At 31.3% G+C, this 16,875-nt stretch overlaps 1 protein-coding gene across 1 annotated transcript; it reads left to right on the top strand.

The window, feature by feature from the left end:
* Nucleotides 1–623: 623 nt before the first annotated feature.
* LOC127701187 (M-phase phosphoprotein 6-like) lies at nt 624–16,060 on the top strand. The gene is made up of 5 exons (XM_052205022.1): nt 624–752; nt 8,563–8,675; nt 11,119–11,209; nt 12,032–12,126; nt 14,839–16,060. Exons 1-5 carry the CDS (start codon nt 696–698, stop codon nt 14,975–14,977), a joined length of 495 nt encoding a protein of 164 aa, XP_052060982.1. The 5' UTR covers nt 624–695; the 3' UTR covers nt 14,978–16,060.
* Nucleotides 16,061–16,875: the final 815 nt, after the last annotated feature.

Here is a 16,875-nt window from a genome sequence, read left to right on the forward strand (position 1 = left end):
GAAATATTTCGGGAGCTCCTCAGTCAAATACAGTACGTTTGACTAAATCTTTGCTTTATTCCTTGTTTTATGCTCCCCCGAAAAAGTTCATTCCTCGTCAGTCTGACATGTATATAAAGTTTGGATAGCCCAAACCACCTAAATTAAAATCTCACCCTTAATAGCAGACAAAACAAAAAAGGCACAGCTATGGAGACATTATAATAATCCACATTTGTGAAGGATTCACGTTGAAGTATTAAAAGTGTTGCCATAACGGGTCTTAAGAATGAAAATTGAGCATGTTTAAAAGCCTAGTTTTCTACTATCATAGATGTATAAAGCCATAGAATGGCTTTAAAGGTATAACGTTATGCTACTATTAAAGACATATCAGTAAATGTTTTATGAAGCTAGGCATTTCTCCTTCTTTTTTCCTTAACTTTCATTAAAATTGAAAAGTGCACTTCATTAGTATTTACAGAAAAATAATTAAGCGGTTTTCGACCAGTTTAAAAAAAAAAGATTTTGCGAAACCTGGGAACAGTATATCTAACAATATATATGTTCCTGGCGAAACTTATCGATTTCACTGTGAAGGGACCGAAGTTTTTTGGACCGAGATGCCATCCCAAATTCGGCCACATGTCTTCTTCAACTTCCGGTTCTAGAAAACTTGCACATGTGAAGGCTGAAAGGGAAAAGCATCAACAGCCATGGCAGGGGGGTCAGGGCAGAGGGGTAATTTGTCTAAGAATGTCTTGCAAATGAAGGTAACACAATTTTCCTTATTTCAGCAATAGTACTATACTTACATAGCAAGCAGTTGTGTCGTGACCAGAGACATATATATATATCTCTGCCGAGACTCTGGCCAGAGACATATAATATATATATATATATACATGTATGTCTCCGGCCGTGACACCACAGTTTAAAGTCTAAAGGGAGGCCGAGGGTTTAGCTCTCACAAACATGTCTAAGGATAGTGTACTATGTCGTTTCAAATTTTCGATGTAAACTGTTTGGAAATTTTATGTTTTAGCCCATGCACAAATTATGTTGACAGAGGTTCTCAGAAAAAATATATTTATTATCTATAATTTCTCTTTTAAAGTTTAATTTTTTTACAACAACCTGAGACAATAGAAAATCAGGTAAAACCCATACTCAATTATCATATTTTAGGAGAAGAAGACTTGTAAGTATTGCAAAATCCTTGACTGCTGGCTTATTCTAAAATCATTGTACCATTTCCAGGAGTTTCATGCTCAACCACAGGCCCACCAGCCCAGGCTTTAAAAATGCTGTCAGGCCTGTAAAAATCATCTAACTAAAATTTTCTTAAAATTCAGCTTTAGGCCTGTAGATTCAAAAGTTTATCGTGAAGACTGGAGTTTTACTGTATCCCTTTCTGTGCTTTATAAAAAAATATGTAACTTCAATGTCTCATCTCGATACCAATTTGTACACATGATTGGTTGCAAGCTTGTAAAATAGAGTCTGCATCATTTTGTGAGACAGGCAGAGAAACAAATGTACAGTTAGGCTTAGAACCGTGAGGAAAAAAATCGCTCAAGTTAGTTTTCTAGATTCTCATGTTTTAATGTTTTATTAAATCTCCCTTTTTATTTACCTTAATTTTTTGAAAGTGTTTGGAACTATTGTTCCAAGTTTTTCCTAAGGCACTGGCCTTCCAAACAAGAAGTAGCACAAGTTAGCTACTAAATCTACTAAATGTATACACACTGAAATATAGTACCCTATATTACTCATGTCTCTGTACATCTGTACATATGAACCGTGAAAAATTTGGATTATACCTTTGAGGCAGTTCATTCAAGTTGGATGTCTTTAATTTTTGTCAATTTGCATGCTATTTTTATCATTTAATTAGGTAAGAGTAATGATACAATACCAGTTTTATTGACATCTGCCATGATCACCAAACAATTAGAGACAAGGTGGGCCTTAATTACAATGTCCCACATCCTTAAATGCCAATCATATTAACTAAATTACTAATCAACCTCAGTCTTTTTTTTTTTAACTTTTTATTTTTTTATTTCCAACAATTACAACATATACATGACATACATACAATATAATACATATAAGATATATACAATGTCATGATTATAAATACATCTTAATTGGAAATATTTTACATTTTCTATTGAAAAGATAAAAAAAAAAATATATATAAAAATTAATAAATAAATAAATAAATAAATAAATAATGATAATTAATAGATTGGAGTTAAGAGTAAAGAAGAAGGAAAAAAAAATAAAATAAAAAAAAATAAAAAACAAAAGGATTATCCAGTTACATCCCTATCTATATTTTAAATATCAAATATTTATGTTAAAAAATATTTGCAAAATTAACTAGACATATTTCTTTCGTAACAGCCATCAACACAGATCAACTACTTAACATGACAATAATATTTTCTTTAAAATAGATTATAATTAAATAGTCATAAGTTTTTGTAACAAAAATAGACATTAGCTGGTATTCAATAAAAGTTTTTCAAAAACATTCCATACATTGTCAAATTCAGTTATCTTTTTATTTTTTACAGCTATCATACTCTCTAATTTATACATATCTTTCAGCTTTATTATAGCTGCTTGCAATGAGAGATTCTTTTTAAAGCATCTAGAATTATACACATATTGTTTAATATAAAGAAAAATCATGTTGTATGGGTTGTTGGGGAATATCTTGGATAAGTCTCCAAAAAGAAAGTTTAATTTATTCATTGGGAGACTTATTCCACCAGAAAGGAACCAGTTATCAATATCCTGTAAAAAATTTTGTACAGTTTTGCAATTCCAAAATAGGTGTTCTATAGACTCGTTCTCTGATTTACAAAATGTACATAAAGGATCATCGGTCAATTTTATTTTAACTAAATACTGATTTGTTGCAATAATGCAATGGTTAATCCTATATTGCAACCACTGTAATTTACTATTTTTTGTAACAGCAAAAGGCAGTCTGAAAATCTTTTTCCAGTTCAGATTCTGTTCACCTGAAATTTTAACCCACTTAATCAACCTCAGTCTTACATAAATAAACAAACCCTTCATTATGCATATGAATACACAAATACTTGACCTCATTATTGATTATATTTACACAAAAGTATCTGATATTTAGAAATGATAGATTAATTCAGTGCCTTTTACTTTTGATCTACAATACATAAAGTCATGAAAGTGATTCTGTAAATTATGTCTGAAAGATAAATGATTAAGGAGCAACAAGATCTTTTTTATGCCCCTGCTGTAGCGGTGGGGGGCATTAAGTTTTACCCTTGTCCGTCTGTACGTACGTCAGAAAAATTGGTTTCCGTTCTCTAACTTGAGTTTGCCTCAACCAAATGTTATGAAACTTATACACAATGCTTATTACCACAAAACACAGATCAAGTTCGAATTTTGGTGGCGTCACTTTAACCGTTCTAGAGTTATGCCCCTTTATAAATGGAAAAATTACAAAATTTTTAGTTTTTCGTTCTCTTACTTAAGTTTGCCTCAATCAAATATTATGAAACTTATACACAATGCTTATTACCACAAAACACAGATCATGTGTGAATTTTGGTGGCGTCACTTCAACCGTTCTAGAGTTATGCCCCTTTATAAATGGAAAAATTGCAAACTTTTAATTTTCTTCTAAATATCAAGTAATTTTTATACGACTGCAAAAAAATTTTGCGGTCGTATATTGGTATGACGTTGGCATTGTCGTCGTCCGAAGACACATTGGTTTTCGCACAATAACTTTTGTTTAAGTGAATGGATCTCTATGAAATTTTACCATAAGGTTCAATACCACAAAAGGAAGGTTGGGATTGTTTTTGGGGGTTATGGTACCAACAGTTAAGGAATTAGGGGCCAAAAAAGGGCCCATATAAGCATTTTTCTAGTTTCCAGACAATAACTTGTGGAACGGTGTATGAATCTTTCTGAGATTATACCACAAGTTTTCATACCACAAAGGGATGGTTAGGATTGACTTTGGGGGGGTTATGGCTCAAACCGTTTAGGAATTAGAGGCAAAAAAGAGGGAAAAACGAGGGTTTCCTGGTTAGGGGGAGGGGGGGCAATTTTTCTCATTTCAGATTTCAGAAATTAAAAAGAAAATTTCTTCAAATATTTTTTTTTTTTGCAAAATAGGGGGGGGGGGGGGTCAATACACAACAGCATGGTGTATTGCACAAAAGCAAAAAATTGAATATAAATTCAATTCATACATGTGTATAACCAATTCTAAGTTCTTTGACTACAGTTATGTCAGAAACCTATTATGTGTCAAATATTTATTACAATCCAAATTCAGACCTGTATCAAGCATGAATATTGTGTCCATTTTTGCCCCAACTGTTCAGGGTTGGACCTCTGCGGTCATATCCAGCTGTGCTCAGCCAAGCGTTTTATTAAAATTTTGAGTTATCTTCCTTTGTCCATGATTATAGTTGAATCAACTACAATCAATGCTTTATACAATGCAATGTTTAATTTTGACTTCCACTGATAAAACACAGATCAAGTTGAATTTGGGTAGTGTCACTTTAACCATTATTGAGTTATGCCCCTTTATAAATCGAAAGGTTGCAAAAATTTTAGTTTCCATTCTGTAACTTAAGTTTGCCCCAACCAAACATTATGAAACCTATACACAATATTCATTACCACAAAACTAAGATCAAGTACAAATTTTTTGTTTCCTTTTTCTAACTTTAGTTTGCCTCAACCAAATGTTATGAAACTCATACACAATGCTTATTACTACATTATACAGATTAAGTTAACATAAAAATTGCTGAATTTTTCGTTTCCGTTCTCTAACTTTAGTTTGTCTCAACCAAATGTTATAAAACTTATACACAACCGTTCTAGAGTTATGCGTGTTTACAAATAGAAAAATTGCTGAAATTTTAGTTTCTGTTCTCTTCTTAAGTTAGCCTCAACCAAATGTTATGAGACTTACACACAATGCTTATTACCACAAAACTCAGATCAAGTTCAAATTTGGGAAGCGTCACTTTTACCGTTCTTCAGTTATGTCCCTTTATAACTATATGATATGCAAGCGGGGGATCATCTGTGTCCACATGTGGACACTATCCACATTTATTTTTTCAAAAGAAAAGACAAAATATGAAATTTAAATATAAAAAAGGTCTATATTTTACTTGATAAATCTGTGCAATAATCAATAATTTAGGTTACACTTATCTATATGATTGTCTTGAAACAGGGAGTAAAATTTCGAAACTCTAAATTGATCAAACCAATTTTTTTTAGTTTATCAAATGTCTTTTCACAATTTTACAGAAAGTGTATTTCTGCAATTTTCAATAAAATTAGATTTTTAGTTTGTGTTGAAAAGTACACTTTCAATGCCTGTTTCCAAAAAATATAAAATTATAAATTGAATTAAAATATGCACTACAAATTTTAATCTTCAGTGTCATATAATCATGATAATTGTTTTCAAATTGTCAGCAATAGTGCTGTATTGATGTTCTTTTTTTGTCCACACCATACCTACATGTAAGTATGATTTGAAATTATTCAAACTACTCTTTCAAACTTTCTGTGAGTGATTTCCATCACTTTGATTATATTCTATCAGTGTCTTACATGTAAATAGCCCATTTACTGTTTCCTTGACCTTCAGGGCAATAACTCCTATTAGAAGTGGTCTGACAGTTTTGATGTAAATTGACAATAGGTAGTCATTTTTAAGAATTTGATAGTACTTGGAGAACGTCAACTCTGCCACTCTATTTATAAGAGAAATATAATTATCAATGAAGAGAGTAGCGTCTGCAAACTGGCTTAAAATGTATGATAGTGATGGTCTCTTTTCTTTTTACATGGTTTACATCTTTGGAGCTATCTATTTTAGTGGTAAAAGTTTTATTTTTTGTAAAAAGGATCCAGCATAGTAGTTCGGCCAAATTCTCACTGTACTTCCAAATTCAATTAACACATGCACTCTTCCATATCTACTTTAAAAACATCCAGTTACAGTAAATAGAAAATTATGTAAGGTTGAAGTAGGTACATGTAAGACACTGATAGAATATAATCAAAGTGAGGGAAATCACTCACAGAAAGTTTGAAAGAGTAGTTTGAATAATTTCAAATCATACTTACATGTAGGTATGGTGTGGACAAAAAAAGAACATCAATACAGCACTATTGCTGTGGTTATGGCTCAAACCGTTTAGGAATTAGGGGCAAAAAAGGGGGAAAAACAAGGTTGTCCTGGTTAATGGACAAATATTTTAGTACAAAACATAATTTAAAGCAGTGTAAGGGAGATAAATCAAATACATCATTGAAATTATCTCCCTTACACTGCTTTTAAATTATGTATAAAGTAATGGTTAATGAACAATTAAGATAATTTAAAACAGTGTAAGGGAGGTTATCCAAATACAACGTTTTGGTTACTTCCCTTACACTGCTTTTAAATTATGTTTAAAGAAATGCATATTTATAAAGGAAGACCAGTAAAAACATCTGCAAATGTTGCATCTTTTTTTTTTACAAAAAAATCCATATGAAAGATTTGACACTATATTTTAAATTCTATTATAAAATAGATTAAGTTAGCACTATGGTAAATTTAAATGGGTAATTATGGTTGCAAACTCCATTGGGAATTTGAATTGAGATTATGACCATATCTTGAGGGAAAGAATTTTTTGGGGAAAAAAAAGGGGGGAGGGGTAAAAAGAAATTGTGGGGGGTCAATTTTTTCTCATTTCAGATTTCAGAAATTAAAAAGAATTATTCTTCAAATATTATTTTTTTTTCAAATTTCAAATATTGAAAAATTTCAAGAAGTAATCTTTAATTGCACAGTATGGCGCATTAGATTTGTAAAATCTTTGACCACATTTATTTATTTGTTATGCTGAATCTAACCGTGTATTTAGATTTTTAATTTTGGGTCCAGTTTTCAAATTGGTCTACATTAAGGTCCAAAGGGTCCAAAATTTTAAACTTTGTTTGATTTTAACAAAAATTGTATATATGGGGTTCTTTGATATGCTGAATCTAACTGTGTTTTTAGATTTTTAATTTTGGGTCCCGTTTTTTAAATTGGTCTACATTAAGGTCCAAAGGGTCCAGAATTAAACTTACTTTGATTTTAACAAAAATTGAATTCTTGGGGTTCTTTGATATGCTGAATCTAAACATGTGTTTAGATTTTTGATTATGGGCCCAGTTTTCAAGTTGGTCCAAGTTGGGGTCCAAAATTAAACTTTGTTTGATTTCAACAAAAATTGAATATATGGGGTTCTTTGATATGCTGAATCTAACCATGTATTTAGATTTTTTATTTGGGGGCCCCGCTATCAAATTGTTTCATATTGAGGTCAAAAGGGTCCAAAATTAAACTTCGTTTGATTTCATCAAAAATTGAATTATTGGGGTTCTTTGATATTCCAAATCTAACCGTGTATTTAGATTTTTTATTTTGGGTCTCGTTTTTTAAATTGGTCTACATTAAGGTCCAAAGGGTCCAAAATTAAACTTAGTTTGATTTTAACAAAAATTGAATTCTTAGGGTTCTTTGATATGCTGAATCTAAACATGTGTTTAGATTTTTGATTATGGGCCCAGTTTTCAAGTTTGTCCAAGTTGGGGTCCAAAATTAAACTTTGTTTGATTTCAACAAAAATTGAATATACATGTATGGGGTTCTTTGATATGCTGAATCTAACCATGTATTTTGATTTTGGACATTGGACCATAATAGGTAAATTAAAAAAATTCAAGTTCTTAGACCACATTCTTTCTGTGTCAGAAACCTATGCTGTGTCAAATATTTAATCACAATCCAAATTCAGACCTGTATCAAGCTTGAATGTTGTGTCCATGCTTGCCCCAACTGTTCAGGGTTCGACCTCTGCGGTCGTATCAAGCTGCGCCCAGCGAAGCATTTTATTTATATTTAAATTTCATATTTTGTCTTTTCTTTTGAAAAAATAAATGTGGATAGTGTCCACATGTGGACACAGATGATGCCCCCGCTTGCATATCATATAGTTATAAAGGGACATAACTGAAGAACGGTAAAAATGATGTTACCCAAATTTGAACTTGATCTGAGTTTTGTGGTAATAAGCATTGTGGTTAAGTCTCATAACATTTGGTTGATAAAGTATATATATTTTTATTCATAACAAAATAAATGCAATTTATCAAGTCACTGCAAGCACTTGACAATCTGACAGTCTCCTTAAAAAAAATCCAGATATAATTTTTTTTTCACACTTGCCCTGAAACACTGAAAAAATACATACATAAAGCGCACCAGAGAATAACACGCAGGGACAATGACAGAGAAAAAAACCTGCGGCTTATTTAAAGAATTTAACGGTACCTAAATTGCATAATGCTTAATTTCACATCTGTTAAAATCTAATAACTGATGTTATGTTTTATTTCTCCATAGTTAAAGATATCAATTTTTGTTAGCAGAATGCATTTAATTTGCATCCAGGGGATTTATAAGGAACTAAATAATCTTTTTTTTTTGTCCTCCAGTTTATGCAAAGAAGTGCATTAAGAATTGAAAAAGAGAAGCATGAAGAAGAACAGAAGAGAGTAATTGATGATGAACATTGGGTTCTTGACCTTCCAGAAACTAAACAGAAAGAGTATGTATTTAAATTTATTTCAGTACTGTACACAAATTGACAATGTCATGGCAAACATACGAAATACCATAAGAAAAACAACAGTCTACAAAAAACACAACATAGAAATCTAAAGGCTAGTAATCAAAGCACTTTTCTGGATTTACCTTAATCAGGAACGCACAAACTGAAATATTTAAAAGCCAGGGATGTATAAATATATAGAAAAGATACAAGATAAATGACCAATAACTCATCAAAGATACCAGGCTTATAATTGTCTACAAAAGACTCATCAGTGATGCTCAAATTAAAAAATTTAAGGACAAATGAAAGAACCAGTTGAAGAGCATTGAGGGCCAAAAAATCTGAAAGGTTTTTCCAAATACACAGCTTATCATAAGATAAGCTTTTCCTGAACTAGAAAATCATTAGAATTTCAAGCAAATGAAAGTTAGGAAACAGTTAATTTATTAATATTGATATATCAATGACAATTCATGTTAACACAAAAGTGCTAAAAGGAACCGTCAAAGAATTGCCAAATTCAGCTAAGATCAACTTTGCCTGAGGGAGTTTTTTGCCTAAAGCATTCTATTATATCTAAAATATAAAAAAAAACCTGAAAAGGAAAATATTGAGTGAATTTATCGGACATATGACTTATTGAAAATATGAGGTGAATGGTGGACCATGCGTAAATGTACCGGTACTAAAAATTCTTTTATGAAACGATCTGGCTTTAATATAATGATATAATTCTTTTATAGAAAGATTTCAATGAATTTAGTTTTAATCTGAGTGTGATGTGATTAGTCTTATCCCTACTTTCACCTAAGTTACAGTGTTTTGCAGGGAGGTTGTTTATGTTAATGATGAGAACTTGTTACTCTCTCACTGTTACCCGATTATGATCTCATTTTCATGTAACATGTTCCATTGCTTTCAGATTGTTTCAGTCTGTTCCCAATTTACTATATATGATAGGTTGACTGTATTTGGTATTTGTATTGAGGTTTGTTAGTTGTACACATAGTCAGGTATATGTCTGCCTTTTATATGGCATTGATCTCAATTCAAGATCAGTGTTTAGGCCTTCTCAGGATTATTGCTATTCATCAACAGTTTTTCATGACAGTTTGGCAATATTTGTTATGTAGATTGCTTGTGAAGAGTATCTGGCATAAGTCATTTAACATAGACCTAATTTTTATGCCCCGCCATAGCGGAGGGGGCATTAAGTTTTACCCTTGTCCGTCTGTCCGTACGTCCGTACATCCCAAAATTGGTTTCCGTTCTCTAACTTGAGTTTGCCTCAACCAAATGTTATGAAACTTATACACAATGCTTATTACCACAAAGCACAGATCAAGTTTGAATGTTGGTGGCGTCACTTTAACCATTCTAGAGTTATGCCCCTTTATTAATGGAAAAATTGCAAAAATTTTATTTTCTTCTAAATATCAAGTAATTTTTATTAAAATTGGAGTTATCTTCCTTTGTCCATGATTATAGTTGAATCAACTACAATCAATGCTTTATACAATGCAATGTTTAATTTTGACTTCCACTGATAAAACAGAGATCAAAATGAATTTGGGTAGTGTCACTTTAACCATTATTGAGTTATGCCCCTTTATAAATCGAAAGATTGCAAAATTTTTAGTTTCCATTCTGTAACATGGTAACTTAAGTTTGCCCCAACCAAACATTAATGATTATGAAACCTATACACAATATTCATTACCACAAAACTCAGATCAAGTTCAAATTTTGGTAACGTCACTGTTACCATTCTTCAGTTATGTCCCTTTATAACTATATGATATGCAAGCGGGGGCATCATCTGTGTCCACATGTGGACACTATCCACATTTATTTATGCTGCAGTAGTCAGGTTAAATTTCAAGATGAGATATTTTCCTCAGTAACTGTATACATGTCTTTTGGTTTTACTTGTTGGGTTGTCATCTCATTGATGTCTACCCATAACTTTTTTTATTTATATGGTATGTATATATATAGTTCTTTACAATATTTTGTATTTTGCTTTGTTGTTATCAGTCTGACATGATTCATATTGCGTAGGCTTAACAATACTTTTTGCAGCAGCTTCAAACGAAGGGTAGTGATATAAATGTATGATGCTGATTTTAGTGAGCACTTTATGTGTTTCTGAAATAAGATTTTCTGAGTACGATTATTAAGACTAAAAGCTTTAACAGTTTTAGAGATAAGAAGATTAAATTTTTAGAAATTTCCCTCAGAAAATATCTGAGAATAGATTATGACAATGCAATTACAGTGCCTTATTGGCTTATTTATGATGACAAAAGCATATTTGTTGACCCCTCCTGTCACTACCACTATTATCACAAAAAAAAGAAAATATACATGTAGAAGATTCCTTACACTTAAATACATCATTTGAAATAATAACTATTCACCTATTCTTTTGTTTTAGGAGCAAGTTTATTGCAGAACCAAGTATCATGAGAATTGAAAACCTGAAATTTGGCAGATTTTCATTCAATGGTTGCAACCCTGAAATTGAGGTATATTTAATATTCAGTGACCCAATTTGTTGATTTGAGTTGATGTCTTTAACACTCCTTTTATTCATATTTCAGCATGTCTACATTGGAGTCATGATAGTAGTTGATGCAAAATCTCCCATAAATTGTATAAATTGATTGGAATGGAATGGAATTTGGTAACATTTCTTCAGCACATATTACATGTGTACATTTCATGCAAATAAGATACTATTTTTATATATTGGCTGTATATGTCCTGTCTGACTTGCATGCAAATAAATGAGGGGAGATATGTTTTTGTGTAAAAAAAAACTTCAATTGATAAACTGATCATGGTATATAGTTTCTCATTTTGATTCAATGCTTTTGCAGGAGTTAGGGTTTAATAGATGCATTTACTACAGTAGCCTTGTATTTGCTATTGTTTGTCACCATTTCCTCACCCCCTCAGTGGTCTGTTGATAGCATGCTTGTCTTGAATACAAGATGTTGTGGGTTGGATCTTGGGCTGGGTCAAAGCAGACTTGATAATTGGTATTTGTTGCTAAAGGAGGAAGTCAATCCATCCATTCCAGTTTCCTAATAAAAAGATATTCAATGAAAAGTAAACATTGAGCATACGGCTGCATTCAATATCAGAAATTTAATTCCTGTTTATTGTTAGTGCAGATTTTTTTATAGGAAAACACACTTTTTTGTAGTTTTGGGACACACAGTATCAAATTTTTTTCTAGATGTGCACTTTTTATATCTTCCAATTAAACTATATTATGTTTGCACAAGTTGTTATTTGCTTTTGATAAGGTGATATACTTAATTATTTTCTTATATTATGGATAGAAAATGATGAAGGCAGCTGCAACAGAGAGGGAACTTGCACGTTCAGAGGCTGTAGAAAAAGAACTGAGGGTTGATGATGAAGAAATGGCCGGAAGGTAATTAGTTTTTAGCTCACCTGGCCCCAAGGGCCAAGTGAGCTTTTCTCATCACTTGGCGTCCGTCGTCCGTCGTCGTTAGCTTTTTACAAAAATCTTCTCCTCTGAAACCACTGGGCCAAATTTAACCAAACTTGGCCACAATCATCATTAGGGTATCTAGTTTAAAAAATGTGTCTGATGACCCCGCTAACCAACCAAGATGGCCGCAATGGCTAAAAATAGAACATAGGGGTAAAATGTAGATTTTGGCTTATATCTCTGAAACCAAAGCATTAAGAGTAAATCTGACTTGGATAAAACTGATTATCAGGTCAAGATCTATCTGCCCTGAAATTTTCAGACAAATCTGACAACCTGTTGTTGGGTTGCTGCCCCTTAAATGGTAATTTTAAGGAAATTTTGCAGTTTTTGGTTATCTTGAATATTATTATTATAGATAGAGATAAACTGTAAACAGCAATAATGTTCAGCAAAGTAAGATCTACAAATAAGTTGCCATGACCAAAATTGTCAGTCGACCCCTTTAGGAGTTATTGCCCTTAATAGTCAATTTTTAACAATTTTTTGTAAATTTTTGTAATCTTTTACAAAAATCTTCTTCTCTGAAACTACAGAGACAAATTTAACCATACTTGGCCATAATCATTATTAGGGTATCTAGTTTAAAAAATTTGTCCGATGACCCCACCTTCCAACCATCATGGCCGACTTGGTTAGAAATAGAACATAGGGGTAAAATGCAAATTTGGTTTATATCTCTGAAACTAAAGCATTTAGAGCAAATCTGACAGGTGGCAAAAATGTTCATCAGATTTAGATTTATCTGCCCTGAAATTTTCAGACGAATCCGACAACCCGTTGTTGGGTTGCTGCCCCTGAGTTAGTAATTTTACAAAAATTTTGCAGTTTTTTGTTATTATCTAAGATATCATTATAATATCTAATATCTAATACTATTAATTATGATTTTTACCTTATTTTACATGATTTCCAAAGCATCAGTAAATACAGGTGAGCGACACAGGCTCTTGAGAGCCTCTAGTTTATATAATATCTTTTCTTTATAACAGGATTATTAAAAAAAAAAAATTAATATTATTTGCTGCTTAAACATGTTAAATACAGATAAAAAGTAGCAGGGATATTTTTCAACCACAATGTTGTCAAATTAAAATCTGGTACAAATGTTTTTGGCATCAGAAGAACTAATTTCATGTTTGGCACTATTTTAATTACTCTAGAATATTACATTGCCCAGTTCCCTTTTTGGTCCCCTTTCAGATTTGCATTTATTGATTCTTTACAAAAATGAATATGACTGTCGTTATGGAACAAAGTTTAACATTTGAGAATTACTTTTCATTTATAGTGTAACATTTTAGGTTTGCTTTTCATTTTTGTCGAGCCTTCGACTTTTGTCGAAAAAGCGAGACATAGCGATCCTACATTCCATCGTCATCGTCGTAGGCGGCGTCCACAAATATTCACTCTGTGGTTAAAGTTTTTGAAATTTTAATAACTTTCTTAAACTATCCTGGATTTCTACCAAACTTGGACAGAAGCTTGTTTATAATCATAAGATAATATTCAAAAGTAAATTTTGTAAAAAAAAAATTCCATTTTATCCGTATTTTACTTATAAATGGACTTAGTTTTTCTGCCAGGAAACATTACATTTACTCTGTGGTTAAAGTTTTTGAAATTTTAATAACTTTTTTAAACTGTCCTGGATTTCTACCAAACTTGGAAAGAAGCTTGTTTATGATCATAAGATAGTATCCAGAAGTAAATTTTGTAAAAAAAAATTCCATTTTTTCCGTATTTTACTTATAAATGGACTTAGTTTTTCTGCCAGTTAACATTACATTCACTCTTTGGTTAAAGTTTTTAAAATTTTAACAACTTTCTTAAACTATCCTGGATTTGTACCAAACTTGGACAGAAGCTTGTTTATGATTAAAATCTAGTATCTAGAAGGAAACCCTTACAAATTTTTGGTAATAAGAGTTTCGAATGATAAATTGCTTAATTACTTTAAATTGGTAATCAAAAGGAGTTTTATGATAAATCCTTACTGTTGTGCTATGAGTGCAGATATCTTATAGGATTGCACATAGCAATTCATTCAAGTTACTGAGCTTATAACTTTGTATGTTGGGAAAATGTTTCATCAACATATTACATGGTAACACTCAAATTTAACAGTTGCAAGGCTCAAACAATCACAGAGCTTTGAAAACTCAATGTTCCTAAAGTTGTGTCAAATCTGGTTAAGGTCTACTATGATGTTGGGTAGAAAAATATTTAAAATGTTTTAATTGATTTGTACATTTTATGAATGGCAAATTTACAGAAAATGATATAAATCAATGATATTCAGGTTTTGTAATAACTTTGGGCAAAATGTTCACCAGCAATGGCAATGGCCCAGTGGTTGTAAAAACTCGTGAAGGATTCCAGGTTTATGACAAAACTTTGAATATGTTCAACACAGTAAATTGTACTCTAGTGGAGATGTATGCTCTCTAACATGTGCTTAGATTTTGTAAATTAACAGAAAACTGTTTTTAAAACATAAAAATCTGTTAATTACCTATATCTCATGTCAAAATACACTTTGTGTAAAAAATTCAGTACAACAGTGCTTTTATTGATAATGTTAAACTCTGATTAACATTTCATGAATATCGTTTTTTTCTTCTTTTTTAGATATAAGACATTATTTGGAACAATTGCAAAGAAATTTGCAAAGAAACGACAAAGATCTGCTTTAACAGAAAAAGAGGAGGCAACAACCACAGAGGTCAAACAAAGGGTCAGAGAATTCCTTAAACCAAAAGATGATTGAAGCTGTTAAGTCTTAGTGTAGCTCAAAAGTTCAATACTAACAGAACACATGATTTACTAAGATAGTTATTAAACATGAAATTGTTTCCATATTTGAAGAGTACAATGGTTCTCAGTTTATTTAACACTTAGTAAGCTGAAGAGAAAAGACTATGTGTAATTGTTATATTTTTTATAATGTTTTACACTTTTATTATTGTAAAAGGGTTGAAAAGCTGTTATGATTATAATAAAAGAAAATACCCTGGTATATATTATAATGATGGTTCAGACAAATTTAAGAAAGCTGTAGATCAGGTAAACTTGAGTATTTATGAAAGCAAAACTTCTTTATAAATTGTTTTTACAGTCTGGATAAAACTATTAAGGATATTGATCCAGTAAGATAATTGACAATAATTAATTTGTTGTCACACATTGAAATAGGGAGAAACAAATTGTCAGTATTTTTTGTTGTTGTCCTTTTTGCTCCAAAAGATGTGTGATTCTTTGAATCTTGACCTGTCCACACTAAATGGGATATTTAGAAAATGATCTTAGTGCCTTCAAGGTCTCAAGATGTATACCTGGAATCTTCCTTTTAATTCTTTTAAATCACATTACTTTACCATTGGAAATAATTTTTAATAGGTGTTTATATTAAATGAATTTCTATTGTTAGATTGAACACATTTTGAACATATATTTATTGCAAGATATATTTTATGGCAATTGTGTTTGAACATATATTTTAATAGATATTTATAATAGCTATAACAAATATTTAAGAATCCTCTTTTTATTTACAATATTTATGGAAAGATCTTCTTATTTTTTTTACAAGTAAGTATTGATTAAATGGACATTAATTCTACATATGTGGTTTGTGTGTACATTCAGTTAAATTAAACTTCACATTTATTTTGTTACAGATGTACAGAATTTGAAAATTTTGTAATTTTAAAAAACTGCATGCTTCTGGGTTCATATTTTACCATGTTCAACTGATTAGGTATTGTTTATAACAAGACTTTTGTGCAGATATATTATGATATTGTAATGAAGTTGCATAACTTGCTTGTTGAATAAATTATTTATGTTGAAATTTGTTTTGTTCAAAGTGACCATAGATTTTCTCAAAAAGGTGAAGTACTGAATTCAATGTAATTTTTTGGGTAAAGATTGCATGAAATGCAAGCAAAACCCATATGTTATTGGCTGGATAGATATATCGTCCTAGCCTTGTTTAAAGTTTTGAGAGTTCATACAACCCAGTGTAGTGAGGTGAACATATCCATGCCCAAGTATAGCAATTGATTAATTATATTTATCACATATTTGTTACGAATACGTTGGGTTTTGCATATGCAATAACCTCAAAATTGCCCGGGGCAAAAAAGAGGTTATTGGTTATTGTGCCCTGATTTCAAATGACGTGACGTCATTGTGTCCTTAACGACGGCGAACAATGACAGACTTTGTAGAGCAAATGAAAAACGCTAACACAAGAAAAAAAACTGAAAGTGACATTAAAATTCTAAAGGAGTGGTTAAAAAGTGCCGGAGAATTACGCAATTGTGTATTGCCATATTCCAAAATAAGTGGAAATGTGACAATAAATTTCTATGGAGTAAATGATAAAAACTAAATTTGAAAATGTGATAAAACTTTTGTGATAAAATTTTTAAAAGATTTTACCTGTTATATTTCATTAAATTGTTATAATTGAACTTTTTTCCCTTTTCTGCAGAACTTAAATATGTGATAAATAGATTATAACATGTCTTTTCCATATTGGCCCTGGTATCATCCCTCGACCCATATCGGCCCTCGGCTAAAGCCTCGAGGCCGATATGGGAGTCTCGGGATGATACCAGGGCCAATATGGAAAAGGGCATGTTATAATCTATACTTACTCAG

The sequence above is a fragment of the Mytilus californianus genome, unplaced genomic scaffold (assembly GCF_021869535.1).
Source record: "Mytilus californianus isolate M0D057914Y unplaced genomic scaffold, xbMytCali1.0.p SCAF_5, whole genome shotgun sequence".
Classification (NCBI taxonomy): Eukaryota; Metazoa; Mollusca; class Bivalvia; order Mytilida; family Mytilidae; genus Mytilus; species Mytilus californianus.

What these genes read in the sequence shown, in the direction of transcription:
- LOC127701187 (XM_052205022.1), top strand. Translation starts at nt 696, where the DNA reads ATGGCAGGGGGGTCAGGGCAGAGGGGTAATTTGTCTAAGAATGTCTTG. An exon ending in CCAGAAACTAAACAGAAAGA is followed by an intron (nt 8,676 to 11,118) that starts GTATGTATTTAA and finishes CTTTTGTTTTAG; the next exon opens with GAGCAAGTTTATTGCAGAAC. An exon ending in GTTGCAACCCTGAAATTGAG is followed by an intron (nt 11,210 to 12,031) that starts GTATATTTAATA and finishes TATTATGGATAG; the next exon opens with AAAATGATGAAGGCAGCTGC.